Below are 16,332 nucleotides of genomic sequence, written 5' to 3'. Positions count from 1 at the left end.
TTTTTAAAGCAAAAAGTGTATTTTCTGACAAGAGTTGAAATTTTCCCAGAATTCGTACGATAGTGAAAAATGAAGGAAGCTGTAATTTGTCGAGAATAGTCACAACATGAAAAATGTGAATATTAAAAGCAATAGTTGTCGGAAGGAAGTAATTATCAGGTGAAAAAAGTTGGAATTTTGGGAACCTTTTCATAATATTCAGACTTTTCATCATAAAAGTAAGACTTTTTCGAGCTTTATTTTCCCACCATGGTTCTCTTAATTCAATTCAGTTGCCGCGTGGCCCGAATGACTTCTTCATACTTTGTGTCATGTCCACACAAAACATTTCACTGCTGCAGTGTGACAATAATGGGTTCATTTTTATGAATTCTATTTCATGATGTCATTGCTATGTTTTTATAAAATACAATAAAATTATACAATATGGTACGGATAACATGCCACCTGTTGAATTTGATGCATGTGTTCTCAGACTGAAAAGAAGCCATGTCGGCGCCGCCAGGGAAGTCGTTAACGAGCCTTTCACGCTGCCTGATTTCAATATGCAAACAAGCTTCCCGCGCGGGGGGGGGGGGGGGAACGTGCGCCGCAGACGGCACGCGTGGGAGTTTTTATGCACGCGCGCACGCACGCGGAATTCAATTAACGAGACGGACGCTTGACCCAGCGGGAGGGATTGATTGCTGGCGCGATGCCGCATCCCGAACGGAGGCCACATGGGGCTCCATTTTGGATTTCTTTCCACCAGGCGGTCCGCTTCAGAAGCTCTGTAAATGATGCTACGTCATTGTTTGATAACACGGTGCAAGGCGGCAAGCAGTTCAGCACGAGGAAGATGACAAAGTTGGCACACGAGTAACGCCCCAAAAAAGTGTTAATTTTCACATTACCTTCCGTAATTCGTCCACGTACCAGATAAACCATTTATTTCACATTATGCCTATCTGAAAGATCCAATGAGCCATTTGACACGTAACTTGACCAACGCCCTGATGATATTTGCGCATGAAGTCTGACATTGTTGGCAGCGGTTGTGCGTTTGTTTGTGAAGTTTGTAGTGTTTTGTTTGTGACGTTTGTTGTTTTTGTTTTGTTTGTTTTTGCGAAGTTTGTTGCATTGTTTGTGATGTTTGTGATATTCACAGTGTTGTTTGTTGTTTGTGACGTTCTTAGTGTCGTTTCTGACATTTGTAGTTGTTTGCGATGTTTGTCGTGTTGTTTGCAACGAGACATCCAGACATCCCATACCAGGTATCGGTATCGGGCCGTTACCGGCCTGATTTCAAGGTGTCGGGTACTTGTGAAGGCTGCCAATACCAGCCACCCATACTTAAGGCAAAAAAAAAAAATCTGACATCGCGTAAGTCCTCCTCACCAGTAGTTGGCGCTACACTGCGGCGGTTTGACACATTGGCGAATCATCATGTGCGTCAGAAAGACAGAACGAGAACGGCCTTTGTTTACAATTATAGGTCGTCGTGTTAATTGAGATTTTATCTATCTAAAGTACTAATGATATCAGTACTTAGTATCAGTGAGTACTTGTGAACACTCATACTGGTATCACTCGAAAAGTGGTCTCGAATAGTCCTCGTTTGTAGTTTTGTTTGTGAAGTTTGTAGTGTTGTTTGCAATGTTTCTAGCGTTTTTTTGAGAAGTTTGTAGTGTTTGGGAGTTATTTTGTGTTCTTTGCAGTTTCTAGTGTTTCAGTTTTTTGTTGTTTGTCCAGTGAGTTGTGTCCTTTGTGCTCTTTGTTGTGATTGTGTCGTTAGTTGTGTTGCTTGTGTACATTGTTGTATTGTTTGTGTAGTTGTTTCATTAGTATGTTGTGTTTGTGTAGTTTTTCGTGTTGCTTCCATCGTTTACTTTTGACGGGGTACGTTGCTCACGTGTTTTGCTGTTTTTGTATTTTGTGTGCCGTCTCCGTAGACGACCGTGTTGAGTGTAGTTTGTGTTTTTTTGATGTTTTCATGTCGTGTTGTGTTTTGCGCAGTTTTGTTGTTTGTGTAATTGCTTTTGTTGGTTCAACTGCCACAGTGGCAGTGATGAAGATGATAGTAACGATGACACGTTGTTGCGGCAGAAGACAACTGGACAATGTTTGATCATCCACGTTCGTTTTTAAAAGAAAAGACAAAAAACAACAGCTCACATGTACATATATATTTCCCACGAGAGACTTTGCGTCTTCAGGCTGCTCACGACTATTTCACATTTCACGGGGTAAAAGGAACATTACGTTGTCCCCCGCAGAGTAACAAATTACACACCAAATTTTCTGCGAAGCTTCGAAACAATCAACAATCTTGTTGATGTTAAATGCAGAGAACAAATTTCGTGTACATGCGTGCGTGTTCATGACAATAAAAGGTGATTCTAATTCTAATGTGCACGTCAGTTATTAGGATTTTCGTTAACGTTCGTTTTTCGTTAACGCAGACACAATTTAGTCTTCAATGAAAATAAAGTAAATCCTTTCTGAGCGTCAAAGAGAAGTTGCCCTCGACATGCGAAACGTACTTGAGTTTCTTATCAAAGACAATTTAGTCTTCAGTGACCGTAACATGGCTACTTGTTTTTTTGTAAAAAAAAAAACAAAAAAAACTCGTTTTCTCCACTTTTTTGGGTGAGAAACCGCTGTTTTTGGTGAAATCATCGGATCTTCTATTGACGACTCAAGAGAAAAAGCGTAATTTTTTTTTTTAGCTCCTGATGAAAGAAGTGTCTATTCTTTCTTCTGGTCAGTTCGGGGTTTATGTTGTCAGCGAACACAATATTCTGTTGGTCTTGCAAGATCTGCCAAATGCTCAAAAAGGCTTGCTTGCATTGTGGGAACTTGGAGGGGCCGGAATGAATTAAGAGCCTTTCAGTCGGGAACATTGATTTACAGTGGACCCCGCATACATACGCTTTGGCAACCTGATCTTTTTTTTTTTTTTTTTTTAATCCAATTAGGTCCAATTCAAAAAAACAAATAAAAAAAGAAAAATGGAAAAAAAAAAATCCAAATGTTTTTTTTTTTTTTTCCTTCAATATTTCAGATTTCCTCCCCCCCCCCCCCTTATTTTGGGGGGTAACCAAGCCCAACAACGCTAAGTGGTGGTTTATCCCTGCTTATTCCATATTTTTATTTTATTTGTTTCCCTAGATGCAATTCTAAGGGCTGTCAATTATTCGCTCTTCGCAATCCAGCCCCGGTCAGTCCCCCGACGACAGCGGTGGTCCACTGTACAGTAATATTCCTTATTTCATGTCCCCCCGATACCCTTGTTGTTTTAAAGTCACATTTTTGTCATGTCGGAGCTGCTAAAGTGCTGGGTCATCACAACGACTCTCCAAGCCTTTTTCCACTTGAAGGGAAACTCCCACCTGTTGTCATGTGGCAGTCTTGTGTTTGTCTTTGTGTGGCAGCTCCCCCTCCTCCCGCCACGCAGCCTCCCAGTGGCCACCCGCCTGCCCGCCCACTGTCGATTTCCTTTGGCAGCTGTTTATTATTCCGAGCAGATCGACAACTGCTTTGTGCCGGGGGCCACGTCCGTTCGTCCGTATGCCCGTGCCCCCTAACCTCCCTCTTGTCGGGGGGGGGGTATGTTACACAACCTTCCTCCCCACTCTGGCAAGTGGAAGCATTTGTTGCTAGGGTTGCAAAGACGTGGCATTTCTGAGGAAGTTCCGGAAGGTTTCCAGCAATGCTACGTCACCTTTTCTTTGAACAACATTCAATAAACGTTTGGGAACTGAGGACACTAATTGTTGAAGCTTTGGAGGTGGAATTCTTTGCCATTCTTGCTGGCAGGCCAGTCTAGTACCCGCACTCTTTTACTACGTAGCCACACTGTTGTAACACGTGTAGAATGTGGTTTGGCATTGTCTTGCTGAAATAAGCAGGGGCGTCCATGAAAAAGACGCTGCTTGGATGGCAGCGTATGTTTCTCCAAAACCTGTATGTACCTTTCAGCATGAATGGTGCCTTCACAGATGTGTAAGTTACCCATGCCATTGGCACTAACACAGCCCCATACCATCACAGATGCTGGCTTTTGAACTTTGTGTCCGTAACAGTCCGGATGGTTCTTTTCCTCTTTGGCCCGGAGGACACGACGGCCACAATTTCCAAAAACAATTTGAAATGTGGACTCGTCGGACCGCAGAACACTTTTCCACTTTGCACCAGTCCATCTCAGATGAGGTCGGGCCCAGAGGACCCGGCGGCGTTTCTGGGTGTGGTTGATAAATGGCTTTTGCTTTGCATAGTAGAGTTTCAAGTTGCACTTCCGGATGTAGCGCCAAACTGTATTTAGTGACATTGGTTTTCTGAAGTGTTCCTGAGCCCATGCGGTGATATCCTTCACACATCGATGTCGTTTTTTGATGCAGTGCCGCCTGAGGGATCAAAGGTCAAGGGCAGTCAATGTTGGTTTTCGGCCTTGCCGCTTACACGCAGTGATTTCTCCAGATTCTTTTGATGATATTATGGACCGTAGATGATTCCTTGCAATCGTACTTTAAAGAACATTGTCCTTAAGCTGTTGGACTATTTTCTCTCGCGCTTGTTCACAAAGAGGTGACCCTCGCCCCATCTTTGCTTGTGAATGACTGAGCAATTCAGGGAAGCTCCTTTTCTACCCATTCATGGCACCCACCGGTTCCCAATGAGCCCGTTCACCTGTGGGATGTTCCAAACAGGAGTTTGATGAGCATTCCTCAACTTTCCAGTCTTTTTTGCCACCTGTCCCAGCTTTTTGGGAACGTATTGCAGCCATAAAATCTGAAGTTCATGATTATTTGCTAAAAACAATCAAGTTTATCAGTTTGAACGTTGAATATCTTGTCTTTGTAGTGTATTCAATTAAATGTAGGTTGAACGTGATTTGCAAATCATTGTATTCTGTTTTTATTTATGTTTAACACAATGTCCCAACTTCATTGTCATTGGGGTTGTGCTCTCATCAAGTATTAACCAGAGAGGAGGAGCGCTCGTAATCTGCAAAAACCAAAATGGCCGCTGGCTAATGAGCATTCAGGCTGCAAATCATGGGCGTCGTCGCCCGTCAGCGTGAACGGGCACATGCGATTAGTTTCTTGTTATTGCCACCGGTGTGCTTTATTAATCGGGGAAATAACATCGGCTTGCTTTGTTTGTTGGCGTGCGTGGGCACTTTCATTTTCTCTTGGCTCCCTTGAGCTGCCTTAAACGAGTGCAACGTAAAAGAAAGAAATAGGGCCTAATACTTATTATTGCTTGTGTCTTGGGAAATGAAAAAAAAAAAAAAATCACTTAAAATCATTAAAAAAATGCAACTATTTTCTTGTAATACACTTTTTTTTCCTATGAAGACATAACTTTTATCCTTCAAGTAATAAGACTTGATTCTTGTAATATTACACTTTTTTCCCCAAAAATATAGACCCTTCCGAGATTGCTATTTGTCATGAAAAACTATAAATTAAATAGAAAATATATAGTCCTGTATTTTTTTTAACCTTTTTTCTGAAAAATAATATTTTTAAAAATTCAGTTTCTTATGATTACTACTATTTCCCAAAATACCACTTCGTTCTAAGTAAAGAAATCACTTTTTCCCTCAAAAATTCTATATTCCTATAATATTGTTCTTTTTTTTTTTCCCCCCTAAAAAAAACAGTTTTTAACTTTTTAAAAATATGACTTCAGTCTCATAACAATGCTACTTTTTCTTGTAAATAACCTTTGTTTCCCATAATTCTTTTTGGGGAAAAGTACTAAATAATACAATTTAAATTCTCTAAAGAGGAAAAAAAAAAATATATATATATATATATATATATATATATATATATATATATATATATATATATATTTTTTTTTTTTTTCTTGGATAAATTTGGCTTTTTTTCCCCCTCGCAGAAGAAAAGGCTGTAATGCTCATATTGTCCCTTTTTTTTTGTCAACTGACATTTTGGAAGCCAAATGAGTCAACTTTATTCTTTAATATTACTACTTTTATTCTTGAAACAAGAATAAAAGTAGTAATAGTAGTAATTGAAACAAGAATAAAAGTAGTTTTTTTTTTTTTTTTTTTTTTTTTTTTCTTCTTTTCTTTGTTTTCTCTGGGAAAAAAAAAAAAGTGACTTACGATAGTTCTCACAATATTACACATTTGATTCTCAGAAATAAATAAAGCATATTGTCACAGGAACAAAGATAATTAGTTGGGCATCTCACCATTTGCAGCCTTGAGGTAAAAAGAAGACATTTAAGCATCCAATTATAAAAAAGACACTTATTTACAGAACATACATTTGTTCACATTTGGGAGAATTTCCCTATTATGAGATGATAATTGTGCAGTTTTTTCATGTTGCTATTGCGCCGCTTTTGCTTAATAAGAATTCCACAGTTTTTGTTCATTGAATTACCCTCACGTGTTTAGAGAAAGGGACCGAGGAAACATCCCTGAGGTGTCCCCGTGATCAGAATGATATGTTGCTTCCCATGCTGACATTCTGGGTTCTATGGAAGTCTAGTCTCAAGGTTCCTAGTGGGCTCCCGATATCCAACTATGGATAGCAGTTAATATTTTGTTAAAAACTAAGTTGAAATGTTGAAAATGAGATGCGCTATCTGTAGCTGAGAACAAAATCATCTTTGTCATTATACCTCGCCCTTGTTGTGGACAGCGGTTAAATAATTTTTACACCTGTATGGCTTATGACTACTTTTGGAATGTTAAACGAGACATGTCATGTGTATCTACGACAAAAATCCGCCCTGTTATAGCTCGTAAACGTTAACATTGAGTGCCTTATTGTTATGGACGTTGTGACTAAGTTAATGATATTTAAAAGAATGAAGATGTGACATGTTTATCTGCAACAAAAATCAGCGTGGTTATTTCTTTTTCCATTTTGTCTCATATTGTTATGGACAAGGTTAGCTCGGTTACTCCTGGTAAACGTAGACATTGGGTGGCTTATTGTTATGGACAGTGGTTAAATCATTTTTCCACTTTTGACTAATTTTGGAGCGTCAAACGAGACGTGTCGTGTATCTGCGACGAGAATCTGCTCGGTTACTCCCTGGTAAAGGTCAACATCGAGTGCCTTATTGTTATGGAAAGCGGTTTAAACTCGTTTGCCGGTTTTAAGTACTGTAATGCCGGAAATATGACTTCAAAACATTGACTGTGCAGTGAATACACATGGTTTGGCATGGCGACAGTTTCTTTGTGGTCTTGCTACTGCGAAGGAGATATCGGCTTATTGTTAGCGCTTTGAAGCTTGAAAGACTCTCTCTCTCTCTATATCGCGCGTGTGTGCGCGCGTGTATGTAAATGCAGCACGTTTAGCAGCGACTGTGGCGTCGGAGGGACATTGTCTTCGGGGTTTGTCACGGCTGCTTCTGCTCGCTGTTGATTAAACGCCCACAAACGCACGCACACATGCACGGCACGCGCCCCCACACACTCATTTGGCTATCCGCAAGTTCATGATACGAAGAGAACGATCATCCTGCCGAGGGTGCGGATCCGCCTCCCAGTTTGTAAAAGTCTGTAACGACCGGAAAGTGTCGCTGTGATGAATGAGGGCGACGCTCCAGAAGTTTGGTCGACGCGTAGAAATAAAGATGAATCAAAGCAGGCGCTGGGCGCTGGCTGTACATCCACACTGTCAGTGTATTCCTTTTCTACTTTTAAAAGTGGACATATGTTGTAATATTAACTTTTCAATGTGTCGTATTCCAAACAGCGGCGTGTTCGACGGGCATCAAATGTGCAATTAAAGACACGGAAATCTTTAGCCGGTACTTGTTGGTATTTGCTTTATTGCCGTCTACACCCAAGGCGCTGCGCCGTGCTCCTCCGGGTGGACATCATCCCGGACTCCACCCTCTCCACATGTTAAATCCCTCACCTAAATCGTCTGGAGCTCCTTCCTGGCCCCGGACTCTTTCAAAACAGCCCACAAAACCCCGTTTGCTCCAAACCAGCCTTTTGGTCCATAGTTAGCCACCTGCTTGTTAGTGACCATAGTATGTATTTTGTTCCTGTCTGTTCTGTAAACGTCCTTGGGTTCCCTGAAAGGCGCTATAATCAATTATTGTTATTATTATTATTAGCCGCCAACAGGAGTGTAATTGTTGTGACTTCAGTAGCTTTGGACCTCAGTGCAGTTGAGGCCGGATCGCTATTGGTGTTTAGCCTCGGTGTGATCGGTCATTTATCGGCCGTTCAAAAAACCGATCGAACATTCCTCACACTTATTGAGTTGATTCCTCTTTGCTCTTCTTCTGGCAGCATTTGATTCTTCTGCTGCTTTCCCTTTATTCCTCCTCAGCGAGCTTTGGAATGAAAAAGTCAAGACGGGCTTTGAACGAGCGCCAACGTGGGGATAAAACATAAGCGCCGCAGGAGATCACATTTGTGGGAAAAACAAATATACAGCAACCCGTGGAGACATCTGGACTTGGCCAACGCAGAGAATGTGAACATGCTGAAATGAATCCAGGATTTCTTTGTAGGGTCATTTGAAATGAAAAAGTCATTTTTATAATAAAACGGTCATTCTTGTGACCGCCACCAAGCGCCGATTGTACTTTCGTAAAAAGAAGTCAAACTGTTGTTGTTTCACGTTCCTAGAAATATCGATGTATCTATCTACAATGTCACTGAGCCCAGCACGTTACAAAACCTCCACCACGTTAAAAAAAACTATTCGGATTGTCCTTTTGATTCGCTTCGTCGGCGAACGGCGCCGCACCGATCCGCTCCAGTCCTTTAGGGGGCAGTCATTTCAAAAGTGATGGCTAACTGCATCAGGGGTATTTGAAACTTTAAGACACATTCAAGACTTTCTAATGTCACTTTGAGCAATTTTAAGACCGATACGTGATGAGTGTTATATCACAAATATTCCTGTTGTGTTGTTTATTCATTTACAGTATAAAATAGACCATTAAAATGTGATAGTGAAAGACTTGACTTGACATAATTGATTAAATGGTGGAGGCGGCGGGGCGAGCTGAAGCGGCAGCCGGGCTATTTTTGTCTTTCCGTGATGCTCATTTCAGAGCTGTCATCTCTTTTATGCTCCTCGTCTTCGTCTGTCTCCTCTCTCTCTGCCTTCCTTCCCTCCTCATCGTCCTCTTTCTGTTCCTCCTCTTCCTGCTTTCACCCACTGGAGGCTCTTTTCTTTGGTTGTTTTGACACTCGTTTGCGGCCATTTGGATTTGACCACAAGCGCCAGGTCGCGATGACGGTTTTCCTCGTTCGGAAGCAGAAACGAACAATACCGGGAAACAGCAGAGGAAACAAATGTTCACCGCACTCGTCCTCTACGAAATATTTTCTTTGGGATTCAAATTAGTTTCAAAAACACCTGAAATAGCGGATTTACATAACATTTGATGTATACGGCTATAAAGTATCATTTACTGTACGTATTTCATTTTTATACGCCTCCAATGTACCATATCCAACAAATGAATGCCAAGGCAACAGGTGGCGCTGTAACTCCTAACTGTAAGAACATTGGAGCTAATTTATAGCCCACAGAAAGACATAAGTGGAAAAGACACAATGTGTGCGCACTCATGGCCAACAACGAGGCACCCAACTGCCACGTCAGCGGACTCCCTGAAGACAAGCTGTAGTTTCGTGGTGTAGGCTGTAATGTGAGGTCTGGTCCTCCATGTCAATGCACCAAAAGTCTGATCTCCATGGCAACCCGGGCCTGTTCTATATCTGAGACCAGACCGCGTGCTACAAGCCGTAGCTAGGTAGCTACGTAAGTGCTTGTCACGATCACGCTGGATAACCGCTGATGCGAGTGAGGCGCTCAAGTTCTTATACTGTTGGGGAGGGGCGACTTGTCGGGCTCCAAACTGCGTCACTGGGCACCGTTTTAGCCAAGCCTAAAAAAATTTGGAAAGCTGAACTTATGAAAAACTGTTTTATGCTGTCAGTCCACAATTCAGTACGACATATTTATCAGTCTTTGCACATTTTCAGAAACTACCTTCAAACATGTAATGTACTGTATTTAGTAGTTCTACAAACCAATCAGTGGGGATCCGGATTGACTCGCAAGTCCCAGGGGGGAACTCATCCGGAATCAGAATTTTAGCATTTGATTCAAAATGAATCAAAAAGACTACAACAAACAGCTAGGTAGCCAGCAAGCTAGCTGGTCTGCGAGGATTTATGGCGCTGGTGAGCGTAAAACAGCCCCGGGATTCTACCTGTGGACAAGGTACGGTGAGGGATCCCGGTTAAAGTAAGCCATTCGAAGCTAAAAATCTGAAAAGAAACATTTCTGTACGGAGACGCAGCAGCTAAAACATGTCAGTCAAAACGTGCCTGCGCGCTGCTCTCTTATCGGTTCAAAAGAGAGTTTTTAAACAACAAATGAGATTTTTCATTTCTTGGACTATTATTTCGGCCTAGTATAAGGAGTAACAGTTGGATTACTGTCGGTACAAATAGCGAGTTGAGTTTTCGGCTGCGAGTCCGACCACTAGTACTTCGCAACAAGTCTCTGAATTCACTATATGCAATTCACAATGTAGCCCAGCCCTCTATCCAAGTCAGATCAGAGAAAAGTAACAGTTGAAGGGTTTAAGATGTTTCCATGACACGTTTTTGGTGGATCTTAATTTGGTGTAGTAAAGCGATTTTTCTTATTTTGATTTTGATTTGATTTTTTTTTGGACCTCGCCGGCGGCTCACGCGTATGCAGCGGCAAGCAGCCGCATACCCGCTGGACCCTGCAGATTTATGACAATTCATTTCTTTTCCCCTTTTGTAAATATTTATTCTATCCAGCGCTCCCGGCCAGCGCTTTATTGCCGTGAATTGATGCGCGCGTGTGCAGGTGCGAGGCGAGGCGGTGCCAAGTGACGGATGGCCGGCGAGTATAACTCCGCCGCATGGCTGCCCCGAATCAACACACGGAGCGAGGATTAGTCTTCACGCTTGTCACGTTGATGCTCGATCTCAATTACTCTCCACTTGACTGTTTGCGCCGTTTCCAAAATGGCTGAGAGTGCACCCCGGATTGTGGCTGTCCTCGCCCGCAATGCCAGGGCATTTTTTTGTTTTTGTTTTTTTTTCACTGCCCTTTTTGAAATTGAAAACGTGTCATCAAAATCGCAACGGATTGATGGCATTTAAGTTGATTTGCAAGTAAATGAGCTCCGATCTTGGTCACGGAATAAGTCACGATGCCAGCTGTAGTTGCTTGGTTGATTTAGTTATTTTTGTTGTTTACCATTCTTCATCTTTAATTGATGAAATTGGCCCCCCTGTTTTGAAATGTTGTGGTTTTTCCTCAGGTGAACAAGCAGCAGCTCCAGGTGGTCAAGGAGCGTTTCCTGGCCTTCCTCAACGGGGAAACTCAGATTATCGCCGACGAAGCCTTCTGCAACGCCGTCAGGAGCTACTATGAGGCAAGACCACGTCCTCTTCTCTCCTAGTAGCTTTTCAAAACTGTGTTAGACCAGAGGGGCATCGCGGGTTATCTTTAGTCAAATATCCTTGACATTTTGAAGGACATTGGCACCGTGTACACACCGCTGTCCCCTTTGATTGGAGTTTCTCCGATCTTGGGCTGGCTGCAATGTTCTTGTAATCTTCAAGACTCTGAGCCTAATCTTCAACCTATGCCCCCGAACTGTAATACAAACTTTAACCCGGCAACGCATATCGGCCACCTTGCCCCGTCCTCCACCACGTACGTGTGATCCGACGTGACGGACGGTACGCATTTTTCCACACATTTTACGACATTAAAGCGATAAAAGAGTGTTTTCCAAAAATGTGCCTGGTAGAGAATAGACAAGGAAGGTGTGCCAACATGGACAACAATGAACAGGTGAGATGTGTTTAGTCGGTGCTACACCCGTCAGACACCATCTACGGTCATCTAACACCTACACATGAATACTAAGTACACATGAACATAACTTCGGTTCCGAGATCAGGACAGAATACAGTCCTCCTCCTTGCCAATGGAGCGAATCTAAGATTCAATACTTCAGCTCTCTTTCTTCTTTCTTTACCTTTGGTCTGTAACGGACATTGTCTGGCGTTTCCCTGCTTTGTGTCCAGAAGCGCCCGATTCTACGTGACAATGTCTTGCCTGAGGTTTGTTCACAAAGCTTCGTGGCATGGACAGGATTGCCAAAAAGTACATTTACAGTTTTGCTCTAAAGGAAGTCGCTGTCACGCTATATGGTCACGGCCACCGTCCAGGCCAAGTTCACAACAGTTCTCGCCTTTGTTTCCAGAAAGTATTCTTCTTCTTCTTCTTCTTCCCTGAAGATGAAAAATCCAGTTTCAAGCATTGCATCCTTAGCCTTATATGATGTTCGATCAAGTCATGTGATGAGTGGCATACGCTTGAATCTTGTGACGTTGAAGGTCAGAAGTGTTGAAAGGAAAAATGTCCTCCTGGTTTTTGGCCTGCCAAGTGAGCATTTTGCCAATTATATCAAAGCTGTCATTCCTTTCTGTCTTCCGGCTCGTCACAGGCCAAACAGACGTGAAACTTAACTACCCCTAACCTCCTAAGTCACTTTCACCCTAAACCCAATGCCCCCCAACTGTAATGCCACCCCTGAAAGCTAACCTTTACTGTAACCCTAATTTCTAATCCTAACCCTAGCACTAAACCAAAAACCCCAACTGTAACCCAACAAAAGCCCTAAGACGCTAACTGTAAGCCTAACCTCAACTGTCACACTAACCCAAGCCTGCCAAGTTTAGCCCTAAACCTAACTCCCGCCGGCAATTTCTTTGCAGCAATGAAAAGCGAACATTGTTGTTGTAATGAATTTGAAAATATAATACATTTTCATGCACATTGAAGGCTACATTCACACCGTAGAACGTGATGCCCCATTTGGATGTTTTGAGTAAATCTGATCTTTTCATATCGTCGGCCACGTGACAAAAACAAACGCGACTTCTACTGAGCAGAAACATGACGGAAGTCAATTTGGCCCCTCGCGTGGATCTCCTCATGACGCATTTCCGGACATTTCGAGGATTTTGAGCAACCGAAGCCGACATTTTCTCACATTCATCAGTTGTTAAAGCATCTTCTTTTTGCCACTGGATGTTCTCTCCTCCTTTTGTGGTACGTCTGTTTTGTTGAACAATTGTCGATGGAGGTCGGCATGGCGACGGCGGGCCGGCGAGGCGCGAGAAGGACGTTAAAGGGGCCGATTAAGGCCAGTGTTTGATATTTCCTGTAAAAATGCCACAGGCGGGAGGTCAGACCGCCGTCGTCCGTCACTGCCAGGCCTCCTGGAACGCCGCCGCCGGCCATGCCAACGTGGGTGATGTTTTTTTTTTGGTTTGTTTTTTTTCCCCCGCATGACTCCGAGGTGCGCTACATTTGCGTACCGATCTCCGCCGCTTAAAACCAGGTGAAATGCCGCGTGAAGGCGGCGTAACGGGAGCCAGACTTGACGACGCTATTCGCCGCTGCTTTTTGAAACGGAGCTGAGCGCAAAGAGAAGCCGGCGGTGACGTGATGCGAGGATGGAAAATGCCACAGATCGGCTTTCAAAGGCCACCGAAATGGGCACCGCGTGACCTTTTTTGAACAAAAGATCAGCAGTGACGACGTTATTTCGCATTTGTACTCTCCCGTTACCTTTGCCGATAAATATGCGACATGAACAAATGTATTGGGACACCTTCAGCATGTGAAAAGTGATTACAAAATGTGTCAATGAATGCAATTTCATATAATTGTGAACAAAGACCTTTTTTTTCCTGGCGCACGTCGTTTCTGCCGCAGTCTAGCGCCAACTACCGGCGAGGAGGGCTTACTCAATGGCAAATATTTTTTCGATACTTGCCTATCTCTCGCTTTAATGGCCAAATATCGCATTTTGCTGAGAAATTATATCCACCCGTCATGTTTTGCGACATTTTTGCGAGAATTTACAACTTTCTGTGGTGAACGATTGCTTTTGTGTGTGCAAATATATTGCACTTTTCTGTTCAAGTTGACATTCTTGTAGCGTAAAATGGCATCGTTGGGTGACGTTTTATAAGATATTGGCGTGTCAATGAAATATTTAGCAGAATATAATATTTTCTTTGTTTTTTTTTTTTAATGACCAAATCTAGTTTGAGACTAGCAAAAGTTTGCTGTATAGTGTTTTCATAACAAAATGTAACATTTCTGCTTGAAACGATCACCATCATGCCCAACTATATCAAGTTTGTGTTCCCGAAAAATCTCCATAATTGGCCGCCAGTGATATTTGAGTGCGGGAGATGTCAGTGCCTTCGCGGTAATCGAGTGTTTGAACGCGGCAGGAGGGCAGCGGGCGTTTCTTCGGGGTTTTGACATTTGCTCGGCCCAGTGGGCATCACTTTCTCTCTTTCTTACTCTCTCTCTCTCTCTCTCTCTCTTTCTCGCTATCTCTCGCTGCTTAGGGAGTTAGTCAGCTCAGTAATTGTTAGTTTGGTTCCTTATATTGTTGGTTAGCTACTTATTTAGCTTGGTGACTAGATAGGTAGTTGGTTAGTTAGTTGGGTACGTTGGTTGTGGATGCATTTCACCTGCTTTCAAGTTTGATACCTCCACCAAGGAACTTTTTTCAGGGTCCGAAATATCCGGTATCGCCAGTGACGTCATACGAGGATGTCAAGATGGCGTTTTGCAGATTGATCTTTCTTCGTCTTGTACGGCTAACCAAGAGGAGCACAATTGCAGCAACTTGTTGCGGAGGATGACGTTCGCGCTTAGCCTTAGCGCCCCAGTTAATCTGCTCCCTCGCTGTGCCGCCGCGTAAATAATTGAGTGGGCTTTTTAAAGGGCAATTAAAAGGAGCAGCGGGAAAGCGAAGCGCCCGCTGATCTATTCATTAGTAATAATGGCTGACATTCAGAAAAAGCGCGGCCGCCGTTTGCTCCGTGACGTATCCGTAGCCAGCGACATTACACGCCGCATCAAACTCGGGCATCATCGAGCCGCATTTTTACTCAAAGGTGTCACATATTTTAGTCATTGTGTTTTATTAGTTGTGGTTTTGCATTGGGAAGCAAACCTGAGCTCTACTTTTGTGATCTCTCGCGGTGCATTAGCTGTGCGCCAACGTCCGCAGCCAGAAAATCTTATTTATTCTCGTGGCAGAGAGCGGCCCCGTTATTTACAGATGTAATCTTAACGACAACGGTACATTTTCAGGAAAAGGTCATGATTTCATGATGACGATTAAGCTGTTTCCAAGAAAATGTTAGGATCATGTTGTCTTTTCTGATTGGGAAAAAAAAAGTTGTAATTCTCCAAGGGAAAAAAGTCAGAAGAATCCTAATCTTACGGGAATACAGTATAATTTCAATCTGACAAGAATAAAGTCAGGTTCAAGTTTAATTTTTTAGACGGGGAACAAAGTCAATCTTTCGAAAATGAAATTGTATTTATTTAAGGGGAAAAAAGTCATACTTTTATGAAAATATAGTCGTAATTTTACGAGACTGCAGTAAAATCTAAATCTTAAATTAAAATAATTAAGAATAATAATCAAAAAGTATGGAAGGGAGAAGAGCTGGAATTTTAGGAGAATACAAATAAAAATAATAAATGATATATAAAAAATGTTTTTTTTGCAGGTGGATGAAAGTCGTACTCTTTTGAAAAGAAAGTATTTTTTGGGGGGAAAATAAGGTAAATTCATGAGAATTTATTCTTAATCTTCCAAGCATAAAGTCCTATTTTTTTTCAAGGGGGGGAAAAAAAGGGAAAGGAAAACCAATCGGTCATCACCCATGAATAACGTGTGCATGTCGCGCTTTTCCGTGTGGTTTGCGCGCAGGGTTTCCTGAAGAGCGAGCGCGTGTGCCGCATGGTGCAGAGCGGCAGCTGCTCGGCCAGCGACTTCCGCGAGGTCTTCAAGAAGAACATCGAGCGTCGCGTGCGCAGCCTCCCCGAAATCGACGGCTTGAGCAAAGAGACGGTGCTGACCTCCTGGATCGCCAAGTACGACGCCATCTACAGGGGCGACGAGGACGTGCGGCGGCAGCCCCAGCGGGCTCACCTCGGCGCCGTGTCCGAGCTGATCCTCAGCAAGGAGCAACTCTACGAGATGTTCCAGCACATCCTCGGCGTCAGGAAGTTTGAGCACCAGCTGCTCTACAACGCCTGCCAGGTTGGCGACACAGACTTCTTTTTTTTTTTTAATTAATTAAATTTTTTTATTTTTTTTAAGCCTTATGAAAAATCTCTGCCCTTAACGTTGTTTTTCCCATCCAACGGTGATTTGTTTTCATCAAGTAAAATGTGGAATACGAGCATTGCTTATATGAAATGAAATGTTTCACTGAGGAAAGAA

At 42.8% G+C, this 16,332-nt stretch overlaps 1 protein-coding gene across 3 annotated transcripts in view; it reads left to right on the top strand.

The window, feature by feature from the left end:
• cadps2 (Ca++-dependent secretion activator 2) overlaps positions 1–16,332 on the top strand; it is an 82,164-nt gene that overhangs the window by 1,682 nt on the left and 64,150 nt on the right. For all 3 annotated transcript variants that reach the window (XM_061676995.1, XM_061676993.1, XM_061676994.1), the window contains exons 2-3: positions 11,314–11,427; positions 15,817–16,149. In XM_061676995.1, coding sequence (XP_061532979.1) covers positions 11,314–11,427; positions 15,817–16,149 — 447 coding nt within the window. The remainder of the gene's footprint in view (positions 1–11,313; positions 11,428–15,816; positions 16,150–16,332) is intronic.

This window comes from Phycodurus eques, chromosome 5 (genome assembly GCF_024500275.1).
Source record: "Phycodurus eques isolate BA_2022a chromosome 5, UOR_Pequ_1.1, whole genome shotgun sequence".
Lineage (NCBI taxonomy): Eukaryota > Metazoa > Chordata > Actinopteri > Syngnathiformes > Syngnathidae > Phycodurus > Phycodurus eques.
The sequence above is the reverse complement of the archived record's forward strand: the minus strand, read 5'-3'. Positions and strand labels throughout refer to the sequence as shown.